Genomic DNA, 12275 nt, shown 5'->3' on the forward strand with positions numbered 1-12275 from the left:
AGTGTCTTTAAGTCAGGGCAAGCAGTCCTGAAATCTATGATAGGTGGCATTTCCAAGGCAGCTGCCTGGGGCCGAGCCACGTGGCATAGCCAGGTTTCTGCCCCCCATGCAGACACACACACATGATTTTTCCATCACAACAGAGCCTGCTGGGGCTTTTCCAGGCTGGACCCTGAGCTCAGACACGATTCCACGGAGGCAGCATAGTCCAGAGAGAGACCCACAGGCCACTCTAATGACACCAAAATAGACATGTGAAGTCCTGGCTTAGTTGTCTGGGAAGGAGGGGTGGGAGCAGGGGTAGGGGAAGCTGTTCCCAAACATGTCCACCTGATGGAAATATTCTGAACTGGAATGAGCTGTAAATAAACCAGACTGTGCTAAAAACAAACATCTCCAGGGAGTTGGGGTGGGTGCAGAAATACATGGTCCTCACCTGCTGAAAATGAAGTAGGTCAAGGGGGAAGGGTGGGGAGGAGTGAACAATGCAGATGCCTCTGCAGGAAAAGCAACTGATAATTTATGTTCACTGAAGAGTTCTCCAGTTTCCAGGAAGAAATCAGAGAAGTGGTTGCTCTGAATGATGCAGGGTCTGTCATCAGGGGAAGGCCACACAGGGCGTGGGGTGAAGGGAAGCATTAGAGGCCATATATGGTCTGGAAAAATAAATGGTCAGGGGTGCAAAAGAGCTGTGTGAACCTGCCAGCCTCCCAGGTGTACCTGGCTGGCAGAGGCTTTGCAGAAACCCCTCAGCCCTTAGCTGTCTGCTGAGGCGGAAGAGAGGCAGAGGAGAAACGGCAGCGGGGTGACCTTGACGGGGTTCTGGAGTGCTGGTGTGTGTGTGCCAGGCTTCGAAGCTGTCGATTCTTAGCTTACTCTACACTCTAGGGAAGAAACTTGAAGACAAATACCATTGGCATTAATGTCAGGTTTTATAACAGTATAGCTACATTAGTTTACCATTGAGAAAGAGGAAAAAGCAGCTCGTGACAGCTGGAGCACACTCACAGCTAAGCCATGGTGTTGTGCTGTTGAACATAAACGATCATCGAGCGACATCACACAAGGTCACTCTGTGACTGTGATGCATCAAGACAAAACAAGGTCACTCTGTCACCCTGTCAGATACGGACAAGATAAGACTATCAGTCAACCACACAAATGACCAACTACCCCTCTGTCCTTGCTACTGTGAGTGACGACTGCTTCTTTACCAGTCACAGCTTCTGTCTCCCTGTAGTCTTCTCTTCTTCTAGATAAGAATGAAGATGCTCGGTCATAGACCAGCCCTTGCTTCTCGACAGCATCCAGAGGAGAGCAGAGCCAGCCTTTGCTCCCCCAACATCACCGAGCAAAAGCCCAAATCCTAGAATAAATCCCTTCTCACAGCCTGTTACCAAGATGCCCCACTCTTCCCCCTGCTGTGCGTCCTGCCTCATTGCAGTGAGTCAGTAGGGCCAGCTGTGTTCAACTACAGGTGCAGTCCTGGTAGTCTTTGGTTGGAGGGCACTGCCATTATAAATCTCAGGGAGTTGTTATGGGGGCCCCTTGCCTTCTTCCTACCTCCTGACCTTATGTCCACCCGCATGAAGTTATGGTGTAGACATCCAGAGGAAGGACTTGAGCCAGACTGCTGGCTTCAAATCCTGGCTCTGTCACTTGCTACTTGTATGACCTGTACAAGTCACGTCACCTCTTTGCCTCAGTGAATTGATCTGTAAAATGGGGATGGTGATAGTAATAATAGTACTTAACCCCTAGGGTTGCTGCAAGAGTTAGGTACATTTGTATGTGTGAAGCATTTACATGGTGCCTGGCGTGTGGTAAGTGGTTTTTAAAAATTAATTTATCAAACGTTTATGGCATATCTAGTGTATGCCAGTTACTGTGCTAGACTCTAGGGATAAAATCTGGCTCCCATCTCCTCCCAGAAATCACAGGTTAGTCAGGAAGATCCAAGACAACAGATTCGCCCCCATGGTTCAAGGCTAACATAGGGGTGAACGCAGAGAAAAGCATAGCAGGACCCCTCAGCCTTGGCCTGGGAAGTCAAGGAAAGCCTGATGGAGGCAGCACCTGACACTTCTTGATCCAGAGTCAGCGTCGTCTCTAGGAGGGGTCTCCGTGTGGGAGGGCTGGCTGCGGTATGCGCAGGAGGGCCTGAGCAGCCGCTGGAGCGCCACAGGCTTTACCATCTACAGGTCAGGGGCACCATTTAGGCATCTTTCTTCCCCCCACAAGGCCTAGTGCTGTGCCTGGAAAAGCTTGTGCTCGAATGAACAAATATTTCACCCCAAATTTGGCAGCTCTCCCCACAGACCAGCGCCTCCTCTGACTTGTCCGTCTCATGCTCTGCCCGCTGTTGCCCCAGGTCCCCCCACAATGTCAAAAGCGCCCTTGATTCTTCCTGCTCTTTCGTGCCTACCGCACCCTGGTCCCCAGTAATGCGTGTATTGAGAGACTCCATGTGACAATGAAGTTGTAAGGGTCCAGGGTCCGCTCTTCCTCTCCTCACACTCATGTATGGAGATGTTTAACTGTCACTCTCTAGCGAGCATGGGTGACACCAAATGGGTGCACACGATCCGGAGTCAAATATGTGTTAAATCGTGGCTCCCGGTCCCTTGTAATCGATGCTACTGCCTCCAGCCCTGGCTGCCTCCCTCTCTGAACAATTCCTTCTGGGCACAGTATCAAAGTTGTTAACAATGACTTCCGTCTCCCCAACTATTGGGGGAACATTGCGAGCCTGTCTGAACTTTGCATTCCTTGTCCCATCTACAAAGGGACAAGTCAGTCTCTGAAGAAGGAGAAACGGGCCTTATGGCGATCACTGTGTCCATGCCGTCCGCTCGTTTATCTTATTTGTCGGATCTTAGTGAAGGCGGGGGTGGGGGGCGGGGGGGCTGTGTCACGGAGCGAGCAGGAGGTGTGCTGACATCTGAGCGGTCAGGAATCAGACTCGGAAGTCTGGGTGGCAGCCTGGGTGTCCCTGGGGCACAGAGGGCGTGACAGGGGCCCAGCACCCCCCCGTGCTAATGAGGCTGATGAGCAGTGGTTTTCTCTAAACAGCCCTTCCTGGCCTGGACCAGAAGAAGCGTGGCAGCCACAAAGCATGCTGCCTGCTGACACCCCCTCCACCCCCACTCTTCCCACCACCATTCTCCAGAGGGGGCCGAAGTCCGGTGAGTACCTTAGGACACACGAGGGAACAGAAATGCGGGCTCCTCAGTGCCCACCACACTGCCCCCCCCCCCGGCCCCCCACCCCGCTTCTCCAACCCCCCAGAGTGAGCTGCCGCCAGAATCTTCTCTGAAGGATTCAACCCTTTCCTCTCACACAGCGGGTTGAGCCCTGGAACTGGATACTTTGCAGCTTCTGGTGGGTGTCCATTCTCTCACTGTCTTAAATAAGTTTTGGAGGGAGTCTTCTCTGTAGGGAACTGACTTTGACAAAGTGTCCCATCTTCCCAAAAACAATGAGGTGAATTTACAACTTTCTGAGCTCCCATCAGCTGCTCAAATGTGGAATTTCCCCTGTTGTTTTTTTCTCTCCCCAAGTATTCGTGAAATTCCCTTCCATGGCCTGTATCTAACATAGACCATTTTTGTGAGGTGATGCAGGAAATGGTCCTGCTGTAGCCAGACTAAGGTGTGAGAGGAAACAGAATTTAGGAAGAGAGGAAAAGGTGAGGAAAAGAACAGGATTTGGGAAGCTGACCTAGAAGATAACAGGCCAGACGTTCTAGGGACTTGAGTCTCAAATCTTTCCAGAAACTCTTCAACCTGTACTGTCCCATCCAGTAGCCTCTAGCCATATGGGTCTACTGAACACTTTTAGTGTGGCTAGTTCGAGTTGAGATATGCTCTTTGTATAAAATACACCCTGGATTTGGAAAATTTCGTATGAAAAAATGTAAAATATCTCATTATTAATTTTATAACATTGAGTATATATATATGTTGAAATGATAAGATTTGGGGTATATTGGGTTAAAAAATATATTATTAAAAGTAATTTTACTTGTTTCATTTTACCTTTTTAATGTGGCTACCGGAAAGCTTAAAACTACATATATGGCTTGCATTGGTGGCTCACGTTTGATTTCTGTAGGACAGCACTCTCCTAAATATTGGATAAAGGCCCCTGAAATGAGCTTTCTAACTCCATCCAAAGTGGCCATTATGTCTCTGTAATCCATTCAAGCCAGGCGTGTCTCAGGAGCTGATAAGGGTACAGATACTAGTGGCCCAGGACAGAAGGTTGTCTTCTTGGGACATCCATTGGGGTGTCAGAGAGCCTCCAGTCTGGGAACTGGACTCTGGAGCAGGTCTGTGTCCAGGATGGTGACCTTCTTCTGTCCCCCAAGTCTGACCTGTAACCCTGTGTTGCTTCACATTGCAGCTTCTCTTCCCAGACATGAAGAACCTCATCCTGGAGCTGGAGACCACGCAGTCCCCATGTGTGCAAGGATCGCTCGGTTCCCCTGGGCCTCCTGGCCCCCAGGTTGGTGCGTTCCACCAGACCCCCTCCTGCTATCTTCTGTTCAGAGCAATGCAGCCAACTGGGCAGAGCCTCTTGGGACCGCCTGTGTTAATGTGGCATGGGGGCTGTTTTCCTTCTCTGGCTCACCTCCACCTCCAGAGCCACGTGAATAGAACACTGATTCTTTGGTTCGATCTGGCCTTCCGGACTTGATTTCCTCATCCATGCAATGGGGACAATGATTACCCCCGTAGTACTGGGGTAGGGGACCAAATGCGATGCTGCCTAGATGGATGTGGTTAGTATTATAATTACCATTGAACACTTCATGACAGTGGGTTGCCCCTTATGTGGCCATTGACCCCCAGTGGACCCAGAGTTGCCTGCATTCAGTGCAGGAAAGTGGAGGTAGAGAGGAGCTTGCTATCCTGAGATCATGTGGCCCCAGATATTGATACAAGCAACCCACCCCTCTCCAGCAAAGCTAGGCAAAATGCCAGAGAAAGGGTTTTCTAGGCAAACAGAGTACCCTTGAGAGACCCCGTCTCACAGACCCCTGGCCCTTCTGGCTGCCTGGGAGAGGGGCTGCACTAAGGAGGAATGGCCCCTGGGCCGAGGCTCTGGGACTGCCTGCCATGGTGGGGGGTCAGGAGTAAAAGAGGGAGCAGGAGCAGTCAGTGCCCGGGTGCCTTCGGTATTATCTCACCCTCCTGGGGAACCCTGCGTGGCTTCCCATCGCAGGAAGACTAGGAAACAAGCTCCTCACCCTGGCTTGTATCTCTGCGTCATCTCCTGCCGCCAGCTTTGCCCGTCAAGGCGGCCACTATGCATGTCCTGGGTCCTCAAGCCTTAGGGCCTTGATGCTGTGGCTCCGGCTGCTTGGAATGTTCTTCCTTCTGACTTGCACCGTGGCCAGCTCCTTTGTCACTCAGAATCCAGTTTATACGCCGCTTCCTCAGCCACTCAGCCTACAGTAGCCTTCCCTGTTACTCTCCATCTAATGATTTTAGTTCTCTGCAAATTTTTCTCATGTTCTGATAGTTTCCTTATTCATTTATTTTGTTCCTGATCTCTTTTGATCTCCCCTCCATAAAATGTCAACTCTATGCTGGGGCTGGCAAACTATGGCCACCGTTCAAATCCATCTTTTTTTGTAATTAAAGCTGTATTGTCTCTGGCTGCTTTTCCACTACAAGGGCAGAGTTGAGTAGTTGTGACAGAGTAGCTCTATCAGAGGCAGAGCCTAAAATATTTCCTGTCTGCCTCTTTATGGAAAAAGTTAAATGAGCCCTGGTCTGGAGAGCGGGGACACTGTCCATCTTCATACTGTGTGCCCGTCTGCACCAGTGCATGGGGTACAGTAGGTTCTCCATAAATATGTGTTAAATTCAATAAAGAAAACAGGACTTTGAACCCAGAGCTGGCCAGAGCTGCCAGAGAGGGGCTGGGAAGTCTGCAGAAAGGGAAGATGGGCCCCTGAGGAACACTCCCAGGTGGGTTTCTATCTTCCCACCTCCCACAGTCTACGCTAACAGCTCTCAGGGCACCGGAGAGCCCACAGAGCATGGGGAAGAAAGGGGGGTTCTCTGCTGGCCCAAGCTCTGCTGTGACACCTGCTCATCTCTGCCCTCACACGGTCTCTCTGCGCTGTCCATCTCCAGGGGACTATGCAGCCACCCTGTCCTCTTAGAACACAGCATGAATGCTTTCCCCCCCAAAGCGAGCTCTGTGGACCAGCAACACTGACGTCATCTGGGAGCTTGTTAGACATGCAGAGTGTCATCCTCCCTCAGTCAGAATGTGCGTTGTAACAAGACGCTCCAGTGAATCATGTGCACGTCGTGCCAGGGCACCATGGCCCGCTAGAGTTCTCGCCCCTGTCAAGAAATGGAAAAAACTGAGGCTTGGAAAAAAATAAAAGAATGGCATGACAACTCTCTCCCCTGTCCCCTCCCCCAAACAGAAGGAGACTAAACCAGAGACGGTGGTTTCCAAACTCCTCTGCACATTAGAATCCCCTGGGAGCTTCAAAAATTCCTGGTGCCTGTACCCTTCTCCCTGAGATTGTGATATAATTGGTCTGGGGTGTAGCCTGGTCTTTGGGGTCTTTAAAAGATCCCCAGGGAATTCTAATGTGCCCATAGGCTGGGGAACCTCTGGCTGAGGGGTCTGATTGTCATTTGGACAAGTCTCGTAGAAATCGTATTTCAAACAGGCTTTATGTTAGGCGTGTTCACCTGCCGACCTTGGGGGTGAAGGAGTGGCCTGGAAGGTTTGATGGATGTCCTCTCTGCTGTGTGTGGGAACTTGGAAAACAGCCAGCTGAGCATCTCCCAGATGCATGAGCACAAAGCAGCTGCTTTCTGCTGTGGGTGTGCCAAGCCTTAGTGCAGTGGGTGCTGGAGTCCCTGAGTTTGAGTCAGCCCCAGTCCATCGCTGGGCAATGGTACAAAAATGCACTATTTACCTGCCCACCTTCTTAACGTCTTAAAACAAAAGAATTTTTTGCTGTACCTGGTACCCATACCTCCACCTGCGAATTTCTCAGTCGGCTGCTCCTGCGTGCAAAGTGTTACCTTTCCTCTTGAAAGGGCCCAAGGAAGCTTGGAAAGGGCAGATGAAAAGACATGAGAGGCGGCGAAGCCTCTTGTTCTCAGCCAACAGCATTTCTTTAAGACTCTTTAGTTGCTCTCATCAAGCACTCAGGATGTTTCAGGCAACCCAAGAATTCCCGGGAGAAAATTAAAAGCGCAGAGAATAGATGTGTGAGCATTGCGACCCTGGCACCACTGTAAGCACAGCTCAGAGAGAGCTAGAGGAGGAGGAACAGCTAGAAGAGGAAGAGGCTGGGCTGGAGGCCACGAGGGGCTTTCGTGGGGTCCCTGGAGCCCCGAGTCTGCATAGAGAATGAGACTGCTGTAGGAGCCCAGTGCTTCAAGAGCCTCCCTCCCTCCCTGCCTACCTCACCACCCATCGGCCCTGGTTTGACTTATACTTTCTTTACTTCCTGTCTTAATTGTGTAGGGTCCACCGGGGCTTCCTGGCAAGACGGGACCAAAGGGAGAAAAGGTATGAGCCACTATCTTCAGCCCACCTCTCCTTGGTAATTCCTGGCTGTTTCTAGGGGTGTCACTGAGAACTTTCTGGTTGAGCTTTCAAAGCATGTGCTACTGTGTTTCCCTGAAATAAGACCTGTCTGGACAATTAGCTCTAATGCGTCTTTGGGGGCAAAAATTAATATAAGACCTGATATTGTATCATATCATATATCATATCATATCATATCATATCATATCATATCATACCCGGTCTTATTTTACTATAAGATTTTTTTGCTTATATTAATTTTTGCTCCAAAAGACGCATTAGAGCTGATTGTCCGGCTAAGTCTTATTTTTGGGGAAACACGGTATTTCTGCCTTAGTGCATGAGGATGGGCTCCATGATGGCTGGGCTGCTGCTGCAGGTGTGGGATCCCATCCGGGTATTTTGGCTTGGCCCGCTGACATGGCAGGGGTGCTGTGAGTGGACAACTGACCGGGCCACGTGAGCATGCCCAGTCATCAGCCCTACTAAGCCCTCTGCTTCCAGAACTTCTCTTCCAAAGCAGCCTCTGCTTACCTGTCTTTTCCATCCACAGGGGGAGCTTGGCCGACCAGGAAGGAAGGTATGGTCCGTGCAGTTCTGTCAGCATTACATGGGCAACTGTGCTCCACGTTCTTGTGAGTGTGTGTGCACTCCTTGGGGTGGGGGAACCACAGTGCACTTCTGTGGCCTCCAGTATTCAGGTGGGCAGTGATGGCACGGCCATCCTGATCATGACAGTAGCAACCTTGCTCTTTCTGCCCACTCCTTTGCTCGGGAGCTGGAGCCTGCTACTGCCAGGCATTTGGACTTTTTCCAGATGCTGCAAGCCTGGCCAAATTTCCCCCAGCCTCAGAGCATCTCATCCTGCCCCCTACCAGAGAAACTCTTCAAGGCCCCAACCAGTGGCACAAAATGACTCTCACTGTCTATTTGATTAAACTGGAATAAAGTGCCAAACAGACAGAAACAAATGGATTTTGCTTTTTGGCCCTGCTGAAATAAATGGGAATTACTTAAGGTCACAGGGACTCTGAGTGAACCACACACATGTTATCAAGACTCTCATTAGTGTCAGGAAGAGGCAAACCAGCAGCTACTCGCCGTGGTCAATGGATGCTGGCACTCTGTGGTCAGTAGACACTGACACTGAAATTGGACGTCTTGGTGATAGAAGGAGGTGCAAAACTTTGGTCAAGAAAGATGACTATGGTTCTAAATATAAATTACTATTGTTTTGGTTGAATGCTTTATTCAAATACTTTCACTATCAACAAGAACTTCCAACAGACCTTTGCGAGGCAAAGTTACAACACTTTAGGGCACAGATGACAGCTCCAGCCAAGGGACAGCAGTTGTCTGAAGAGCTGAGCTGGAAAGGATTCTGGCATGGTCTCCACACTCAGAACTAACGAGGGCCGTGAGTAATTAGTGATGTGTGCCATGGATGTGGGAGGCGAGAGAAGAAACTCCACACATGCCAGCATTTGTGATCCCTGGTTTAGAGGCTGAGCCTTCCACATCTCTAGCTAGGCTAACTGAAATCAGCCATGGGTGCAGAGGTCACGATAGACACCCCCAAGTCCCTGATCCCACTCTTTCTTGCAGGGCTTACTCTTCATAGCTCCTGGCTTAGGTTAGATTCCTTGGAAACAGAGACAGAGGTGGCATGGGCTGTGTGCAAGTGAATTAATCATTAAGAGAGTGCTCTCAAGGCTGAGGAGAGGGGAGAGCCAGATGGGGCCGGGGAAGAAGCGCAGTGTGGGAGTGGTATCAGGCCATGTCCAGCGTCAGCCTGATCCTGAGGGAAGCTCTGGAGTTTGTCCCACCTTGAGGTAAGGAAGCTGGGCTGTTGGCTGCAGAAAGGGGAAGGACATAAATTGCTGGGCAGCTCCAGCTGCCCACAGGCAAATTCCACAGGCGCAGGTTGCAGAAATTAGTTGTTACAGCAAGGAAGGTAGCCACTGGGGGATGGGCACTCAGAGCAGGTGAGAAAGCTCCTGAGGGGGTAGTAACAGCATTTGCTACTGCTCCCCAAACACAATCCTACCCCATTTACATCACATCCCTGCATCCTCAGCGAGGACATGTTGGTATGCAGGGGACATCTGAATGGGTAGATGGAGGTGATAAAGATGGAGAAACCAAGAAGTTTACAATATCTTCTCCATCAACTTTTATTTCTTCAGTAGAAATAGGATCTCATGTGTCGACACAATGTGACATCAAGGGCTTTACCTTATACCTAAGTGATCCACCTTTGAGGCTATCGGTCTTTGGAGGGTGGGGATGAGGGTCCTGGGGCCACACTTAGAGGTCCCTTACTCTTCTCTGCACCCCAGAGACAAATCATACTTTCTGCAAGAAGAGGAAACAAACTCAGATGTCCTGACTTTTGTTCTTTGCCTTTGAAGGGTAGACCTGGCCCCCCAGGTGTTCCTGGCATGCCTGGGCCCGTTGGCTGGCCTGGCCCGGAAGGACCCAGGGTAAGTGTGGCACATTCTCAGGGCTCGTGTGGTATCAGAACATGAGGGAGAAGATAGCGCTTCCTCGGCCCTTGGCACATAGTCAGTGAAACTCATTTCCTCAAGACGGGGAGGAAGAAGAGACCATGAGGATGGCCCAGAAGTTCCCAAATACTTCTTCGTTCACTTGAACTGCAAGATCTTGGTCACTCCAACATCTCTGTTCCTATGAGGGGAGAAATAAGGGGACTTCTTTCACAGGGACCCCGATTCTCCTCTGTCCCGAGAGTTAGCATGCAATGCTTTGATTTCCCTGAGATGACTCAAGAGGGGCTGTGTCTGGAAAGCTATTGGCCTGTGGTGCTGGTCTGGCAGGAGGTGGAGGGCTGAAGGGGTGGGCGTTGGCTGGCTGGAACAACCGAAACACTAAGTTCAGAGAGGGATCACCAAGTGCCGATGAGATCCCCTTCCTCACATGGCTAATGGAAGGCTAACACATCCATCTAAATCTAAGCATGCCTTTGTTTATGTTCTTCTCGCTTTGGTTATAGATTATTGGGTGCAGGGGCCAACGCCGTAGAAATTTGACCTGCAGAAGTCAGGGCGGGTAGGTGAATGTCACTACCAGCTCTGGTTCACTTATTGGCAGGATTTATTATGGGAACAGAAAACTGGTCCCAGTCCTTGTAGGAAAAGTCACAAGGATACTTTAAAAAAAAAAAAATCAACTATATAAAGCTGAGCTGTCCAGTACAATAGACACTTAGCCATATGTGTTGGCTGTCGGGCCCTTGAAATGTGTCTAGTGCAACTGAGGAACTGAATTGTAAATTTTAATTAAGTTTGAATTTTAAAACTTGTACTCAATTCGGTTATTTGAAGATGTTTACGTATGTTTGGAGCAAGTTGAATAGGTGATGCTGCTTTTTCAACTACAAATTTTATGAACTCTAACTATAGATCACATATTTTGAATGAAAATTTAGCATCTGAATTGAGATGTGATTTAAATGTAAAATATACAACAGATTTCAAGTATTTATTATGCAAAAGAGAATGTAAACTATCTCATTAATAATTTCTATATTGACTACATATCGAAATGATAATTAGATTAAATTAATGAGAGTAAACAAAATGTAGTGTTCACGTTAACGTCATCTGTTTAGTTTTCCTTTTTATGTGACTTCTAAAAATATTTTAAATTAAGTAGGGGGCTCACCTTATATTTCTACCATTTAGCGCTGGTATAGAGGTTCTTTTTAGCACAGAGGGTGCTGAAAGTTTCAACTGCACACCATTCTGAGGGGCAGCAGAGTCCACCCATGAAATTTAGCTCCCTGTCTCCATCGCACACACCCAGAGGCTGATGTTCACTTTACTTGACTGCAAACCTAGGGTGAGATTATATGGAGATGTCTGAAAGGCCTTTCCTATGCAAAGAGCAGAGCAGCTTAAGTTTTTTGGGTGCTGACACCTTGTCCTCTGGGGCCACGGTGCCCCCCTCCAACTCCCCGTCCCTCTTACAGCCTTCTCAAGGAAGAGATCCAGCATTCGTCGATTCCATTGTCTCAGTAAGAATATAGTTTGGAGATGTAGCTCTGGCTTAGGCAATTTCATTTTATATTTCATCTCAAATACCAGAATGAAGTGTAGGATATGGAGCCTTGGGCCCCTGGGAGTGAGCAAGGGAGCATTTGGGGTCCTCAGATTCACAAGCCAGCTCTGATGTCCCCTGTTCCTTCCTGATCTTGCCCATGACTTCCTGGTTCAGTTTCTCTAGGAAATGTCACTGCAGGTCTTCATTTCCCCTTCTTCTGATTCCCACAGGGTGAAAAAGGCGACTTAGGTCTGATGGGCTTGCCAGGGTCAAGAGGACCAATAGGCTCCAAGGTCAGTGTGTGTGGGTCCAGATGGATGCTCCCAGGTCTTCTCACTAAGGCTATGGAGCAGCTGTCACCCACAAAGATGGGGAAGGGGTGGACTGCCGGGAATGTCAGAGATGTTGGAGATCCCAATGCCCGACTGCCCGTCTTTACCAGACTTTGGGGGACATCAGGGCTGGGATGCAGGGGCATAGGGATACTGCTCCTGCTCTTCTGGGCAGCAAGGGTCAAGCCTCTGGACAAGACAGATGGAAATGTTTTTTCAGGCCTTTGTTGCGGGGAGCGTGGCAAGAAAAGCAATGTTCTTTTTAGGCCTGGTGTAAACACAATCCTCAGGGACATCTTTGTATTTAAT

At 49.4% G+C, this 12275-nt stretch overlaps 1 protein-coding gene across 2 annotated transcripts in view; it reads left to right on the forward strand.

Moving 5' to 3' along the window:
• Positions 1-12275, forward strand: part of COLQ (collagen like tail subunit of asymmetric acetylcholinesterase) — a 50118-nt gene that overhangs the window by 18426 nt on the left and 19417 nt on the right. For both annotated transcript variants that reach the window (XM_033132977.1, XM_033132978.1), the window contains exons 2-7: positions 3073-3185; positions 4405-4506; positions 7510-7554; positions 8126-8152; positions 9984-10055; positions 11865-11927. In XM_033132977.1, the coding sequence (XP_032988868.1) occupies positions 3073-3185; positions 4405-4506; positions 7510-7554; positions 8126-8152; positions 9984-10055; positions 11865-11927 (422 nt within the window). The remainder of the gene's footprint in view (positions 1-3072; positions 3186-4404; positions 4507-7509; positions 7555-8125; positions 8153-9983; positions 10056-11864; positions 11928-12275) is intronic.

Source organism: Rhinolophus ferrumequinum, chromosome 17 (genome assembly GCF_004115265.2).
Source record: "Rhinolophus ferrumequinum isolate MPI-CBG mRhiFer1 chromosome 17, mRhiFer1_v1.p, whole genome shotgun sequence".
NCBI lineage: Eukaryota > Metazoa > Chordata > Mammalia > Chiroptera > Rhinolophidae > Rhinolophus > Rhinolophus ferrumequinum.